Source organism: Micromesistius poutassou (genome assembly GCF_964030765.1).
Source record: "Micromesistius poutassou genome assembly, chromosome: 10".
Lineage (NCBI taxonomy): Eukaryota > Metazoa > Chordata > Actinopteri > Gadiformes > Gadidae > Micromesistius > Micromesistius poutassou.
This window is the reverse complement of record NC_140280.1, coordinates 1,534,360-1,551,191: the sequence shown is the minus strand read 5'-3', so window position 1 is coordinate 1,551,191 and position 16,832 is coordinate 1,534,360. Positions and strand designations below refer to the sequence as shown.

Here is a 16,832-nt window from a genome sequence, read left to right as displayed (position 1 = left end):
AGACCAGACCCAGACCAGACCCAGACCCAGACCAGACCCAGAGCATGGCCATGGCGGTTTAGGCAGACCACAACCCCAACAAACCAGACGTGGGTCAAACAGTCTAGTGCGTTTACATGACACTCAAGAAAGTCGACTTATTGGCTTAGTCCAACTATGATTGGATTATTAAGATGCATGTATACACCTTAGTCGAGCTAAAATCTAATCGAATTGGGTTTCTCACAGTCGAATTAAGACCCCTAGATAATGCGATTCATAGTCGAGCGTTAAGCGTGCATGTACGGAGTCGAATTGGACTGATGCGTCGAATTGCGTTCTGCGCATGCTCGAGATCTTTTCCCCGGGGGCCGTGAGCCGGAAGTAGAAGGAGACGATAGTCGTGTTGTTGTTGTTGTTGTTGTTGTTGTTGTCGCCGTCGAAAAACACAACACACAACGACGGAGCGGTCAAGGAGCAAGACGCATTTTTGGTCTGAGGAGGAGACTCTCGCGTTATGCGTTATGCCAGCTGAAGGACACGTTTGTGCGGGACAACGTGGGACACGCTCCAGCTGCACAGAGAGAGAGAGAGCCGGTCTAACAATAGTTTATTCATTTCTAATTTAAAACGTACACATTCTTCGACTTTGTTGTGGCTCGCAATTTTCCGTGTTCGTGTTGGTCGCGGCGTAGCAGGCGGCCGACGCAGAGACACATTAACCTGAAGTTGAACCACACGGACACGGTCTGGTCGACATCAAACACAGCCTGTCCTGCTGTCTTCACAGCCCTGCTTCCGTCCTGCGGGTGGGACGGTTTTAGAAAACTGGTAACCGCAAGGTCGCTGGTTCGATCCCCGGCTCCTCCTCCTCCTCCTAGCGTGTGAGTGTGGAGGTGTCCCCTGAGCGAGACGCCCTCACCCTGACTGCTCCCTGACCCGCTGGCTGGCTGTCGCCCTGCGTGGTCGACTCCGACGTCGGTGTGTGAATGTGTGCGTGAATGTCAGTCAACGCTGTGAAGCGCTTTGGATAGCGTGGGACGGGGGACAACAGCGAAGTCCCACACCAAGTGTGACACCTGGCTCCCCGTGTGACCTACACTCTATGAACCAAACGTAGGTCATAGCACACCCCTCTAGACCAGGTTCCACCAGTGGGGGGGGCCGAGCGAGATAAAAACAATTTCAGTGTATTTCGTTTTTTCGTGTCTTCGGACCTCGAGGCGCTTTCGGGGCCACCGGGGGGAAAAAAAACGCCCCAGACTTCCGGACGGCAGGTCCAGCGCTGCTCGGCCCGGTGTGGGGGAAAAACAACACAGCGGTTAGCCTCCCTCACCTCGCCGGACCGTCTACCGCGCTCCCGAGCCGAGGAGGAGAAACGGGATCCCTCCGAGTGTGTTTCGTGGAGCGAGCTTCGGCTCCTCTGTGCACCCCCCGTTAGCAGCGCGCCCCCAGCCAGCCCTCTCCGTCCTCTCCTCCGTCCTCTCCCCCGTCCTCTCCCTCCTCTCCCTCCTCCCCCTCCCCGCTCTCCCTCTCCCCCACCGGCCCCCAGCCGCAGTTCCGCGCCGGCCAGTCCCCCTCGGAGCCCCAGGCCGGCGGCCGGCTCGCTGTCACTCCGGACCATCCCTCGTCTCTCCCTCCTCTCTCCTCCGTCTCCATGGCGATCTGCTGGCTGTTGAGGTAGATGCTGCTGTGGGAGGGGCCGGGGCTGCTGCCGCTGCTGCCGCCCCCCCCCCTCCCCGAGGGGGGCCGCAGCAGCAGGCGGGCCTGGAGGTCCGCCCCGGGCTCCGTGTGTCCGGCGGGCTGCTGCTTCTCGTGGCCCCGCTTGGTCACCTTGAGGTCCAGGGAGGCGTAGTTCATGTGGGACTCTGGGGGCTGGTTTCAAACGCACAGCAAAGGGGGTCGTATGTATGGAGGTACAGAGAGACACACACGCACACACGCACGCACACGCACACACACGCACACACACATGCAAACACATGCACACGCACATGCACACACACACACGCACATGCACGCACACGCACGCGCACACACACACACACACGCACGCACATGCACATACATGCAAACACATGCACACACGCACGCACATGCACGCACACGCACATGCAAACACATGCATGTGCACATGCACACACACATACACATACGCACACACAAACACACATGCACACACACACTCACGCATATGTTCACACATACAACACATACAACACAACACACACGCGTACACTCATGCCCGGGCACACACACACACACACATACTGATTATAAACTATAGTCAGGTTGCGTCTATACTCGTTTACAGTATATGGGTTTAACAATCATGCACATTCAGAGCAGGGGAGCAGTATTGTTTAGTTCTGATTATCATGACCATCATGCTCTGTCTGTGTGTTCCTCATTCCTAGAACACGCTAGGGCAGAACCCGGTACCTTGTCGCCGTGTCTACGCTGCAGGCTCATCGACTCCCGAGGTACCGTGAACCCGTTGGCTGCGGAAAAATAAATGCAAATAAATGATATGCAAATGAAGCGTGTCGGGTCTGAACCGCAAACTGCTCGTTGATCACGCGAACGCCACGTTTGATGAACATCGTTCCGCGATGTGACGCACAGACGGACGACGTACGAGGAAAGGAAAAACACTCAAACAAAACACAGCGACGCCTGAAAGCTCTCTCACAGAATCGTGTCCTCCTACGCAGCCTCACCTCTTCTCTCTTTGAGAATGTTTCCATAAATAGGATTCTCTTGCTGCTCCTGGACGTCATCATGAAAGCCATAGTCTCCGTTCTCCAGACTAGAGCCGGAACTGGTCAGAGCAGACAGGAAGAAAGAGGAGACTGTGATGATGTGTGGTGGACATGTGTCACAGTAACCCTCTGTACACACACACACACACACACACACAGGGGCACTGGAACAGACCAGGCCATGAGCTGCTAGGGTCCTCCTGGTAAAGATGGAGCTAGGTCCCGCCCCGCCCACTATTGTCTGTTGTACGTCCTGGCACTTAATGTACGCACTTAATGTACGTTGTATTTATTCATAGTACTTAATTGTGTAGCCTCTGCAGTAGCTGGCTATCACTGCTGTATACGGGGAATGGGGTCGGCCTGGTGATTGTCAGTACTTTGCACTTGGTTCTATGAACGTCTTTACTGCACCGACGGCGATATATGGTTTCACTTCTTATGACAAATGTACTTATTGTAAGTCGCTTTGGATAAAAGCGTCTGCTAAACACCCTGAATGTAAATGTAAATGTAATCTAGGGCCCACCTGGTGTAGATGTATAGATAGGGGATGAAAAAAATGCTGCAGGATTCACATAAATACACAGACACTAGGACACACCCGCACAGCTTAGTGGTGGCTACGCTGCAAAAAACGCTGTACCTCTGTCTCTGACTCCTCCTCTCGTTACTGTCTGAAAATAAAAAAAACCCACAGTGTCAAGGTTGTCCATGCTGTATATTAGTGTGTCCGTACATTTGTAAGAAAAGATAGTTCTGCAATTATTACGTAACGAATTTCAATATGAAAGTTACCAAAGCAATGCTGTAGTGATACTATAACATTTTTAAAGACAACAACATATGTTGATTTGTTTTTTTCCGTGTATTGAGACACACAGTTAGAGTTACGTATAGCGGAGTCTTTACCTTTCTGTGAGTTTTTCCGTAGTCTGAGCAAGCAGAACAGAACGATGTTGATGACCACTGAGATCAGCAGCGCCAGAGACATGGTCACCAGAACCATCCACATGAACTTACATTCTGTAAACGCACAAACATGAAGCTCATCAATCAATACACCTCACATACTGTACACACTCTCTTCTACTAACCAGGCAGTGTTGGTACACTCGTACCACACTTCACGGACGTCAAGACTCGTGTGAGCCACAGCGGTCACCCTCCACATAGGAGGACCGTGTCAGGATGAATGTGAATATGAATAACTCAAGCAATTAGGCGATGAAAAATTGCTAATAGTAATATATATGCAGCTTCATTTCCATGCTCACCTGTGAAGTACATTTATTTATAGACATCACAATGTTACAGAATAAAAAATATATTTAACTTATAGACATCACAATGTTACAGAAAACAAATGTATTTAACTTATATACATCACAATGTTACAGAATAAAAAATATATTTAACTTATAGACATCACCATGTTACAGAATAACAAATGTATTTAACTTATAGACATCACAATGTTACAGAATAAAAAATATATTTAACTTATATACATCACCATGTTACAGAAAACAAATGTATTTAACTTATATACATCACCATGTTACAGAATACAAATGCATTTGATTGTATTTTACCTTGCATGTTTCAGTAGATTCCCCGACCACGGGTTGAATCGTCGGGTCCCAGGCGTTGTTTGCGCTGCCTGCTCAGATCTCTGTCCTGGTTCAATGCTGGGTTTCAGTTGAGTACAGGAAGCTGTAACCTCCTTGAATGCATACGTCTTCAGAATCAACGTCAGCCTCTTCTTTTAAATATAACAGACTTAAATAAAGCACCACAGCCTTTTATGTATTAAAGAGTTGCTGTCTCTTGAATATGAACTGATCATATTTTACTTAAGATATCTATTTATTATTTATAATTGGATCCCCCCCCCCACACACACACACAGCCACACACACACACGATGGACGCACACGCACACACGCACGTATGCATGCACACACACACACACACACACACACACACACACACACACACACGCACGCATGCACGCACTCACGCACTCACGCACACACACACATGCACACACACACACACACAAACATTGACACATGCTAACGTGCAAATCATTTTATTAAAGATTGAAACTTTACATCAAGTGCTATATTGTTTCTGAAAATAGACCAAGAATATTCAGAAATAAGCACATAACTGATCATATCTGATAATAATAATACTTTTTTAAATCTTTATTAATTATCATATAAAGCATTTTTATATTTATATACATATGCATAATATATGGATCTATTTAACTATATATTAACTATATGTTAAGATGATCCAAATGTGTATAATTATATACACATTTCATATATATATATAACTGTGCCTACTTAAGATTAAAAAAATAATCTAGAGATCTAATTTCGGTATCTAAAATCAACAGCCAAAAAAAGACATGCACATTTCCTGTACAATCATTTAATACATCTAACACATAATCGATCGGGTCGATCACAAGTGGTTTGTGGTTCAATGCAGGTCTATCAATGTGGACCATTCACAACCATCCGTCGTCGAGATATCCTCGTTGCAGGCACGCGGTCGCTCTGCAGAGAGTCGCAATGGAAAAAGACGAAGAAGCAGGAAGTTGAGGTTTGTGTAGCGAGAGAGAGAGAGAAGTCTGAGCACCTGTGCACGGATGTTGTTTGATCGTATTAAAGAGATGGAAAGAAGAACAACACAGAGCACAACAACACATCTATATAAGGTAACGAGATCACACACGACATTGTAACACACACACAACACGACACCCTGGGAGCAAAACAAAACAGAACGCACAATCACCTTTAACCTTTCACACATTTTTAAGTTTTCTAGTGACGTATCACACAGTTAAGTGTCATGTGCCTGCTCATATGCACACACAAACATTGGCGCGCATACACGAACACACATATACACATACATACACGATACACACACACACACACGCACACACACACACACACACACACAATGTTGCGAAACAAACTATGGGTGGAATGGTTTCTGGGTATAAAATGTACATATTCTTACGTTAACAGAACATACTACGGCGTTACACATGAGAGCACGGGAACATGAAGTCAAGGCGTTCCTTCGAGCTGCCCCTCCCAGGAGCTGCTGCCGCTCATTGGGATCTGCTGAGGGTTGATCGAGGTGTACTTCACCGGAGGAGGAGGAGGCTTGAACGGAGGTGGAAGATCCTGCCTGGGTACACACACACACACACAGAGAGAGGCCACCGTTAACACATCCACGTGGACGGACGTGGAGAACCGAGAGGGGCTTAGTCGCGGTTCCTACTCGCATTATGACACTTTATGTTTGATGTGAAGATACTGTACTGTAGAATGGAAATCAGCAAACAAAAACTTGATTTTTGTTTCAACGTTTTGTTTTTTTGCTGTGATTCGACGCCACGCCTGGTTGGCGTCGAATCAAGATCCAAGCAGCGTACGATGCACAGCCTTGCAGCTTGCGTGCATCTCTCAATGCACGCAACCTCATACAAGAAGAAGAAGAAGCATCTCACCTCTTTTGCACGATGTGTCTCTTGTAGAGAACTCCCAGCATGACAAATATGACCAGACACACGACAAGGGCGAGCCAGCCATACCTCGACGTAGAGCCTTTGGAACAAAGCGGAAAAAAAACATCAATCAACATCAAACAGGACCGTTCATCAAGTGTCATGGGCATGCCCCTAACCCACGGCTGATTAGTGGCTTTAGTTCTCTAGAATAGACGACTAGATGACTAAGCTGTTTCCTATGCAGCCCCCTGGTTTCATTCACTTGTTTCGTCTGTCTCCAGGCCCTTGGTAATGTCAGCCTTTCGTTTTTTAGTTTCTCCGGTAGCTTTGGTTGCTCACACACCGCCCTGGAGAACAGCAACACGCCACTTCAGCGTGTGGGCTGCAGCCAGTGGCGGTTTTAGCTACGGTGGGGGGGGGGTGTCAGTACCTGAGGTCTCCACTACGGCGACCACCGTCTGGTCTACGGTCATCAGGCGAGGGGAAGAGGGGAGATCGGCGGACGTTCTGGTCGGGCCGGCCGGGCTGTCGCTCGTCTCCGTCTCTCGGTTGGTGGTGGTGGTGGTGGTGGTGGTGGTGGGGGAGGGGGGGGAGGAGGAGGAGGATGCTGTGTGTTGGTGATGATCCACATCATCTGGGACGCGCCGGTCCGTGACCCGGCCGGTCCGTTCAGTGGACCGCTGGTGGGTTTCTAAACCCTGGTGGTTGGTTGGTTGGTTGGCGGGCCGCGCGGTAAAGGATCGGGACTCTGTTGCGGTCGTGTGAGGGTTCTCCGTCGCGGCGTGACCGCTAGGGGCCGAGCTGGAGACGTTTCGGCCGGTCTCCACGGTGGAGTTGGCCTCAATAGGCCCGGTGGTGGTGGTGGTGGTGGTGGTGGGCGCGTAGACGCCAGTACTTGAATTGAATTGATTTGTATTCTCGGAGGTGAACTCTGTGAAAAAGGAGACAGGGTTTGGTTATTGGTGCATTCCAGTAGAACCACTAGGCCATGTTAGAATGGTACGGTTTACGTCAGTCAGCATCACAGTCAGATTGTTAACTATGTCAAACATGAGCAATATCGTGTGAAACTAAATAGTGATGAAATATAACTTGCATAAAATAAGGTTTGTCTGGAGCTTTACTGAATGAATGACCAACTGTATTACGTTAAATAAATTGAAAACTGCTCTTTGTACCGGCTTTCTTGAATTCGGCCAGCCTCTTGCGGTCACAACCACATAACTTTGAACAATGGTGTGAAGTGCTTGTGTATCTAATGTGTGTGTGCGTGTGCGTAGCTCACACTGCGGTTTTGGATGGTGGAAAATGGGTCGAAGGTTACTCGCTAACAGTTGTTGCCCTGTTTCTATTTCTGTACTTTCAATGAAGATACAGAAAGAGAAACAGGCAGCTGAAGATGTAAACGCTTCATATTTACTCTGTAGTCTGAACAACAATAACTCTGTTGGCTTTTCCGTTTGTTTGAGTCAGAGATTCACTTGACTTGTAATGTCATGTTTTCTACTTATTTAGTCTGGGTATTTTGTATGTTTTGTATGAGTTGTAGACCAAAAGCATTTGTTATATTTCATACGCGTAGGAAAACGAGACACCAACGAAATACACACTGAATCTGAATTAAATCTGGTCGTGAATTGAATCGCACTAAAGAAAGTTCCATGACTATCCAATTGGAATCCCAACCGGTTTCCGTCACCCACCTGGGGGCGGGCTCTCCGTCGGTGTGAGCACCGTCAGGTTAAAACTCCTCTGCAGTGTCTTGTTGTGTCCAGTGGAGACCGTCAGCGTGTAAACACCAGCTTGAGACGCGCCCATCCCCCCGACCTCCAGGAGGCTCTCCTCGGACACCACGGTTCCATTCTGGAACTCAGAGTAAAGGCAAAGGATTTCATTGAACTTTTTTCTTTTTTTGGGTCAAATATACCACAATTTGACTTTTACAATCGCTTCCTCTTCCTGTCCTTAAATGACCGACGGTGGGATGAGATGGAACCCGTTGAGGTGTTGTTGCTGTGGACTCACTTTGGACCACTCGTAGCGGGCCAGAGGATACAGACTCTGTACTTCACAGTGAACCGTGACATTGTCCCCCACGTACGCTGCCACGGGGCTGTCCTTATCACACGTCAATTCAGCGTCTAAAATGGAACGAAGGGCACACAGCAGAGTCAATATTCGAGGGACTTATCCCCCCGTCCCCCGTGCTCTCTTGAAGTACATAATTCAAAAGAGAACTATTAACATTACACATGTACTGTATAATATACACACGTGTATAATATAATCTATTATTCAGAATATATTTCTCACCTTTAACGTTGAGCCGTGTCTCTCTGCGCACGGAGCCGTGTGGATATGTCACGAGCTCACAGACATACGTCCCGCTGTCGTTCACCTGCGTGTCGCTGAGCTGCAGATACGAGCCCTTGAGTTCGTTATCACCATCGCCCATCTCGGTGCGCAACACAACGCCGTCGCTGAAATAGTGCGGTCCGTTCCTCGCGTGGTACACCACCAGCTTCGTGCTCGGCTTTTTGCGCCATTCGACTTGGCTGATTTTTGTATCGACTGTGTCGTTGAGGACGCACGGCAGGGTGACGTTCTGGCCCACGGCTGCTTCTGCTTCTGGAAAGTGGATCACCTTCAGAGCCTCAAGCCCTGTCGGACACACACACCGCAAAGCCCATCAGAAGAGTACTATACGCCCGTCAGCATACTGGTGTTTGTCTGGTGCCTTGATAATAAGATCATATCTGCGTCCCTAGGGTGTCAGGAGTATAACTCACACATATAACGGACAAATGAACTGGTATTACCTTGCAGAGCGGTGCCACATAGCAGAAGGGAGAATATAACTCTTGACATATTCCCAGGCATGTTTACATTCTCCAAACACATGATTTATTTGGTTGTCTCCACCTCCACCTCCACCTCACACAACAACAACAACAACAACAACAACACAGACACACACACACACACACACACGTTGCTCTAGTCTAGACTGTGTAACAGGACTGAAGCATGGAGGAGAGTGAGAGACGACCGGAGGATGTGAGTGAGACAAAGCGAACGCGCGATCACAGGAAGCGACAGCGAGACAGAGAGCGTGTCAGCCACGCAGACTCCCGTGCGGTCTGGCGGTCTGCGCAGACGCACTGGAACAAGTCACAGATCACAAAACGTGAAGAGAGCTGACCAACTTGTGTCTCGTTGGTTCTGACACAGATTAGCGTGTGAGTGTTGAGGCAGTTGAGGTGTTCGCAGCGCGCCCACGTCGCGGGTCAGGATATTAAACCACGGTCCATAAGATCATTAGATTAGGCCTCGATCAGACATGCAGCTTCTGCTGCATCAGGTTGCTCAATTTCTTCGTTTATCGGCTGATTGCGATCGTTGTGTTTCTTTCCCACACAGAGACACACACCTGCACATGCAACACAAAGAAACACACAAACACACTCTTTCTCTCTCTCACACACACACACACACACACACACACACACACACACACACACACACACTCACTCACTCACTCACTCACTCACTCACTCACTCACTCACTCACTCACTCACTCACTCACTCACTCTCACACACACACACACACACACACACACACACACACACACACACATTTTACACATCACAGTATACTGTAGATCATATTAGTGAAAACTATTTCACTTTCACACACACTCACTCACTCACTCTCACTCTCACACACACACACACACACACACACACACACACACACACACACACACACACATTTTACACATTTGTACAGCTCCATCTAGTGGTTAAAGGGGACCTATCACGGTAGATCATATTAGTGAAAACTATTTCACTTCTTTTTGTCTGAATACACACGTTAATGTATCATCCCTTTATTGAAAATGGATGATAATACTTATTGCTTGTTAGGATAACTGCGTATTGACATTTGAAGGGTGGGTATTTGGTACTGTCTAATACGAAGTTGAAGTGATCCGATAATATGGTATTTGTATTTGGGGATTATTGAGGACATCTAAGTCTAAACGATAAATATAAACAATATAAACTATTAATTATTCTAAATAAATGACGTACCTCAAGAGAACTGCAGCTTAAATATGGCCAACGGAAAACAGTTCATCCTACTTTAGCGCTAATTTACATATAACAAATATAAAACCAACCCCACAGCATCCCAGCAAAAGGAAGCTTTCACCTCTCCCTGGTCGGCCAGGGAGACCCAGAAAATGTCATTGCACTAGATTGTTCTTCTAGTCGCCCCCCTCCCAAGTCTACAGCTTTTCGCAGGGTTGCCAACTTTGGGTTTTTGGCTGGCGTGGCTACATTATAACAGGGTCCGTGGATGGAATTGTTGAGGAGGGGACGCTCGTCATAGTAGGGAAATGTCTTAAATGGTCTGGGCCCTCATTTATAAAGGTCTCAGCGAACGAAAATGTTGCGGAAACAGGGGATGAAATGTGCGTACGCATTTATAGAGAAATTCCTTGCGGAAAAGAGTGCGCAGTTCTACGCATCCTTTCACCCTGGAGTAAAGGTCCCGCAAAGTTTTTCAAACAGTGATCTCCGGAGACGACAACAGGAAGTTGGTGGCGGTAATGCACCATATCGGTTTGCAAACAGCCAATAACGCCAAAAGAAGAAGAACACGCTACCTCCCGATACCCAACGCACATTGCGCACCACCTACTATGACTTCGGATTTATTTATTCATTTTATAAAAAGCACCCATTATGAAATATGAATTAAGGCAATATTATGTTCATCACACTACAACCCATTCACGTCACACTCCTCGGCCAGACCAACTGTATCACTTATGTTTTATTAATTTTCCTGATACATATATATATATGTAGGCCTACATTAAATTAGCCTATAGGACATAGTAATTAATTATCATATAGGCACAAGGCCAATAAATAATGCTCCTGTTGGCCTCTGTATTCTAACTAAAATATGGCAGCTTTGGAACTGCTCGAGAATTTAACGAGGGGTATGAGACGTGAGCGCGCGTAATGTACGCGTGTGTTCCCGTGTAATGATAGGTCAGCAAAGGCTCCTTTTTATATACTAGGAATATTCATCGATTAATTAGCATTGACCTTTTAAGGACTATTACGGGACGATCTTGGGAAAGGAGCATGGCGCTTGTGCGCGCTCGTGCACGAGCACAAACTTCAACACACGTTGTTGGTATTAATGACGAGAAGAGTGCGTAGAGGTGTGCGCCTTACCGTTTTATAGATCTGGATATTTTTGTGCGTAACGCAGATTCTGGGGTTTGGGCGTACGCAATGTTTTAGGGAGGGTTTTTACGCAGAGTTTTATAAATGAGGCACCAGCAGAACACTAGTGTACGACGTTCAGGGCTGCTCTGGACTGCCCGCTGCAGGGGAAACATCTATTTATAGTGCGCTGTGCTATGCACTGAGCGCCCAGCAGCATGCTGTACAGAGGGACGGGATGAATATCCTGCCTTCTCCCTTCTCCTCCCTCCCCTCTCCCCTCGCTTTCATCTGAGACACTGAGCTAACTCCGCGCGCTAAGCTAACCCTGCATCTGTTGTTGGGTATCCGTGTGTGCGTGTGCGTGTGCGTGTGCGTGTGCGTGTGTGTGTGTGTGTGTGTGTGTGTGCGTGGACACATAGACGCTAACCAGACTCCAGTCTGAGGACAGGGCAGTAAAGTCCCTAGTACGACCACTTTGCGTTTCCACTCCTTTTCCTTTCACATGAGTCACTGGTTCCTTCAAGTTTAATGCAGCAGGCCTACATTATTCATGTCACCCATCAGCCCGGCCGCCTCCCCAACCCAACCGCTTCCCACGGAGGAGTCACCAGGCCTCCAGTCTCAAGGCTCCTGTGAGAGACGGCTCTCCGTGTCCGTCCCAGCCAGCACCACACCACCGCGCTGGAGATGGAGAAACACAGAGGAGGCCCTGACCTCGCTGATGCTCTGTCTGACATCGCATATTCAGAGGAGGAGGAGGAGGAGGAGGAGGAGGAGAACATCTACTCACGGATTCTGTCGCGGTACTTTCCAGTTGTTGTTTTTATACACTGGGTCCGTGCGCAGCAATCGGAATGCAAACGCAGGGATTACGTAAAAATGTAGGATTACTTTGAGACGACGTGAATAATAGATTTGATGCCCATGTTGTCGTGTTACATCGGGAAAGTGGAAAGTGACAGCTGTGGATAAACACAGGGTCTCTACTTTGGGATTGTTCAAAAGTGCCGCTTAAATGCATGCATGTGGATTACCAGAAATTGTTCACTGTAGCGTGCAGCTGTCTAGAGTACGAATCAGAGGAAACATACACGTGCACTGTGTGTGTGTGTGTGTGTGTGTGTGTTTAGCTGTATAAATTGTGTTTCGCAATTTGTTGAATGTTTGAAAGAAATGAAATTCAGTTTTAGAGTAAGATTCAGTGAAAGTAAATGATCTATCGAGCTCTCTCCATCTTGTGTGTGCGTTTTAAAAGCAGAACGCAACACTTGGCCAGGAGGTGGCCCTTCTATTGGGTATACATACATTTTTGGATTGGTAATACATTGTTGTGTTTAGAAGAAAACACCATTTAATATCATGCACTTGCTGTAAAGCTAACCAAGCGTTTAATAGTCAACCTGAGCTGTCAAATAATACTGTCCTTAAATAAGGGCAAAAATGCATTTAACAATAAAACATATCAACCCCCACCACAGCGCTACCAATAACTGCATTTCATCATAGCCAGTGTCTAGAACAGATCAATTTATTGTTAACAATCACTGTTTTGGTATAGCGTACTTCAGCGAAATGGAGTAAAGAAACCACAGATTAAAAGAAGGTCTAGCTAACAATCCGATAAAAATTAAATAAATAGAAAAGAATCAAGAGTAAAGTCTAAAGTCATTTCATGTTCATTATGAATACATAACATCTACAGTATAAGTTAATCAATTCAAGCTACTGTATACATACATCACCAGCATGCACGATACTATATTATGGAGAATATTGGAGCAGCTGTCTGTCACTGACTCAACAGTATAATAGGCAAGTGCATGTCTTCACCAATAACAAACTGAACACAAAGGAAACCCACAACCCCCAAATCTGCTTTTTTGATCTTCCACTTAACATTGCATGTGCTCTGTGAATTATACGAGATCGCTCTTCAAGTACGTGGTGGATGTTGTCCACCCTGTGCCGATGTTTAGACAAATCCCTCGTGGTTTTGAGGATATGGAGTAAAAAGTCATAAACTACATGGCCCACATGTTTGTTGTACTAGCAGGGATGTTGATCCAATTCGAGATTTGTTTTTTTTTGCTTTCGGTTTGGATCTTGATATCGTCCGTTTGTCTCAATGTGCGTCCTTCAATCTTACAAAAGGAGCCAATAGTATTAGTGCCTTGATAGTGAACGACAGTACTGACGATAAGAATTAGGTTCCCAAGAACAAGTTTGTTTAGTTTGTTTAATGAAGCACATCAGCACATGAGAGGGACAGCAGCACCAAAATGACTCTCTGGACTTGGTATTTCAGATACTGTGTGACTGTGGGACTGAGTTGGACAACATACTGGACCCAAGGCAAACCAAACATCTCTTTTTTTGTGTGTATGTCTGTTGTTCTGTAACAACAGACAATCCGGCTTCTTCACTGACATAGTGCGGAGCACCTAAATGCTTTTAACGAAGCCGTTTTTAAAACTCTGAAAACACGTTTGTTCACTCTGTACTCTCTCTGGACTCTCTCTCTCTCTCGCTCTCTCTCTCTCTCTCTCATTCTCGTTCTCTCTCTCTCACACAACACGAAGCAAGGCGAAGACATTCAAAGTGTTACTGTAATTTTCTCGTTGCTCAAGCGATCAATCTCGAAATGTTTTGCTTTTCTTTTCTCCTCTGCTCCTCCCTCCACCGAGTAGGATAAGCCAGCGTATAGCTTCATTTGCGCAGCGGTAAGAACAGTCTATGCCAGTAGTGACCCTACCGTCGCCGCCCTGTGTGGAAGGACGTACCTCGCTCTCAATCACGGGGACTCAAACGGCAAATGTCGCGGAGGAGTTGCTCACATTCTAGCTCACTATTTGTTAGGTTTTTTTGTTAATTGCAGGTAGTAATTCCACAGACTACAATCGCCCTCCCTCCCTCCCTCCCTCCCTCCTCCTTCTGCTGTTACGCTCTTCACTTGTAAATTGTGTAAAAATAAAAGAACGGTACTAGCCACGTCGGCGCCACCCGTCAGAAGAAGAAGACACCCCCCCCACTTTTAGAAACTCCTAAGAACGTGTTTTACCCTAATTTTTCTTGTTGTGTTGATTTTGTCGGCATTTGTGTGAACGCGTGTTGTGTGTGTTGTGTGTGTATGTGTGTGTGTTTGGCAGAGTGAGGCGTGGGAGGGTGGGGGGGGCGGGGGTGGGGGCGGGGTAGGGTAGGGGTAAGGGGCTGGTGGTGTTGTGGGAGGGACTCGGGGGGGAGGGAGGGGGGGAATTCAGGGTGGTAGGTCGGGGTGGGGGGGAGGGGGTACTATTTTGCTGTTGTTGTTTTGGTTCTCTCTCTCTCTCTCTCTCTAGTTGTTGCCCTCGCCGGCCTCGTCGTCCTGCTGGTCGCTGGTCCACAGAGTCAGGTTGTCGCGCAGCAGCTGCATGATGAGCGTCGAGTCTTTGTACGAGTCCTCGTTCAGGGTGTCCAGCTCCGCGATGGCGTCGTCGAAGGCCGTCTTGGCCAGGTGGCAGGCCTGCTCCGGCGCGTTCTGGATCTCGTAGTAGAACACCGAGTAGTTGAGCGCCAGCCCCAGCCGGATGGGGTGGGTGGGCTGCATGTGCTCCTTGCTGATCTCGTGCGCCTCGCTGTACGACCCCTCCGACGACGCCACCACCGCCGCGCGCCGCTCGCCGGCCGCCACCTCGGCCAGGTAGCGGTAGTAGTCGCCCTTCATCTTCAGGTAGAACACCTTGCTCTCGTGCTGCGTGGCGCCGTCGCAGTTCTTGACGAGGAAGTCGTCGAGCAGGCCCAGCACGTCCCGGCACACGGCCTCCAGCTCCTTCTCGATCTTCTCCCGGTAGGCGCGCACCATCTCGATCTTCTTCTCGTTGCCGTCCGCCGCCGTCTTCTGCTCGATGCTGGAGACGACGCGCCAGGAGGAGCGCCGCGCGCCCACCACGTTCTTGTAGGCCACCGACAGCAGGTTGCGCTCCTCGTTGGACAGCGCCTCATTCAGCTCCGTCACCTGCAGGAGGGAGGGAGGGGGGGGGGAGGGTGGGGGGGAGGAGGGGGGAGAGGGGGTGGGGGAGACGTGGCAGACATTTTGTTGTTCGAGTTGTTGTTATTGTATTTTTGGGGTTGTTGACAAGTTTTATGCTGTTGTTTCTTGTTAGGGTTAGTACTTTAGTTAGTTAGTACTTTAGTTAGTACTGGTACTTTTTTTGGGGGCTTTTATTTTATTGAAGAGAAGCGAACAAGCGTGACTTGGTTTATGAAGGTGACGTATATCACACCACCGGGTGTGTGAGTGTGATTGGCCGTTACGAGCTGTTTTCCCAAATCGGCCTCTTCTTCTGACATCACAGGTGGGCGTGTCCACCCTAGATGCGTGACGGATTAGATGAGCGACGTTTGCTACGGTCCACTGGGGTAGGGCTGGTGGTGGACTGAACTATCACACAGCAACACATCTAGGGGGACAACACGCCCACTTGTGATGTCAGAAGAGGCACACTTTCAAAACGGCTCGTGACGGCTGATCACACGCACACACTGGGGGTATAATATGTCACCTTTAACAAACAAACTCTACTATCATCTCATCATAACTACCCCCGACAAAAAACCGCAACAGAAAATGATCCCGTTTGTTTTGTCACGTCCTCAAACGTAGTCCCAGTGACTGCTGGACACACACTCTGGTGGAAGCTCTATCTCCACCCCCCTCCTCTATCTCCACCCCCTCGGACAGCGAGCCAGCTGCCCCCCTGCAGGGTGGGCCCGCCTCCATGCGACACCATGACATCATCCTCCTCAGAGGTCACCCTGCCCCCCCCCCCCCCCACCCCCCACCCCCCCCCCCCCACCCGCTCTGGAGGCACGGGCTGTTGGGCTCAGTTTGGTTTTTGTTCTGAGCCGGTGGGGGGGGGGAGGGGGGGCTAGTCAGAGGGGGTGCACCCCACCGTGACATGAATGTGTTTTTTTTCGTAGGCGGAGATTATCCAATCACGTTGGTTTGAATCCCTGAGCCAATCCAAAAAGGCTAAAATCCGTCACGTGACCGCAGGGAAGGTAACTTCAATTGTAATGTTTATTAAACTAGACGTTAGTCAAACGCATTTCTCTGGTAGGGTTAGGGTTATGGTAAGGGGTTAAAGTTAGGGTTAGGGTTGGGGTTAGGGTTAGGGTAAGGGGTTTAAAGTTAGGGTTAGGGTTAGGGTTATGGTAAGGGGTTAAAGTTAGGGTTAGGGTTAAGGTTAGGGTTTAGGGTTAAGGGTTAGGGGGTTAGGAGTCAGCGTGTGAGTTTGACTGACAGGCTGCCTGTCCA

The 16,832-nt window shown here is 48.2% G+C and overlaps 3 protein-coding genes across 3 annotated transcripts; all 3 read right to left on the bottom strand.

Annotated features, from left to right (window-relative positions):
• Positions 1-65: 65 nt before the first annotated feature.
• LOC311354536 (uncharacterized protein) lies at positions 66-4,431 on the bottom strand. Its single transcript, XM_084474340.1, has 6 exons — positions 4,337-4,431; positions 3,654-3,767; positions 3,388-3,418; positions 2,700-2,800; positions 2,422-2,480; positions 66-1,854 (listed from the first exon to the last, which is right to left on the bottom strand). The coding sequence occupies exons 1-6, from the start codon at positions 4,341-4,343 to the stop codon at positions 1,417-1,419; spliced, it is 750 nt and encodes a 249-aa protein (XP_084330466.1). The 5' UTR covers positions 4,344-4,431; the 3' UTR covers positions 66-1,416.
• A 395-nt stretch (positions 4,432-4,826) lies between these two features.
• LOC311354556 (uncharacterized protein) lies at positions 4,827-9,225 on the bottom strand. The gene is made up of 7 exons (XM_084474357.1): positions 9,108-9,225; positions 8,602-8,949; positions 8,314-8,429; positions 7,992-8,151; positions 6,719-7,219; positions 6,289-6,385; positions 4,827-5,963 (listed from the first exon to the last, which is right to left on the bottom strand). The coding sequence occupies exons 1-7, from the start codon at positions 9,154-9,156 to the stop codon at positions 5,840-5,842; spliced, it is 1,395 nt and encodes a 464-aa protein (XP_084330483.1). The 5' UTR covers positions 9,157-9,225; the 3' UTR covers positions 4,827-5,839.
• Positions 9,226-14,487: 5,262 nt separating this feature from the next.
• Positions 14,488-16,295, bottom strand: ywhag1 (3-monooxygenase/tryptophan 5-monooxygenase activation protein, gamma polypeptide 1; the record flags this gene model as incomplete). Its single annotated transcript, XM_084473625.1, has 2 exons — positions 14,488-15,530; positions 16,203-16,295. 2 exons carry the CDS (start codon positions 16,293-16,295, stop codon positions 14,871-14,873), a joined length of 753 nt encoding a protein of 250 aa, XP_084329751.1. The 3' UTR covers positions 14,488-14,870.
• Positions 16,296-16,832: the final 537 nt, after the last annotated feature.

What these genes read in the sequence shown, in the direction of transcription:
- LOC311354556 (XM_084474357.1), bottom strand. Translation starts at nt 9,156, where the DNA reads ATGTCAAGAGTTATATTCTCCCTTCTGCTATGTGGCACCGCTCTGCAA. An exon ending in CCCGCTACGAGTGGTCCAAA is followed by an intron (nt 8,152 to 8,313) that starts GTGAGTCCACAG and finishes TCTGAGTTCCAG; the next exon opens with AATGGAACCGTGGTGTCCGA. An exon ending in CGCCGTAGTGGAGACCTCAG is followed by an intron (nt 6,386 to 6,718) that starts GTACTGACACCC and finishes TTTGTTCCAAAG; the next exon opens with GCTCTACGTCGAGGTATGGC.
- LOC311354536 (XM_084474340.1), bottom strand. An exon ending in AGGAGGAGTCAGAGACAGAG is followed by an intron (nt 2,801 to 3,387) that starts GTACAGCGTTTT and finishes TGCTCTGACCAG; the next exon opens with TTCCGGCTCTAGTCTGGAGA. An exon ending in CATTCTCAAAGAGAGAAGAG is followed by an intron (nt 2,481 to 2,699) that starts GTGAGGCTGCGT and finishes ATTTTTCCGCAG; the next exon opens with CCAACGGGTTCACGGTACCT.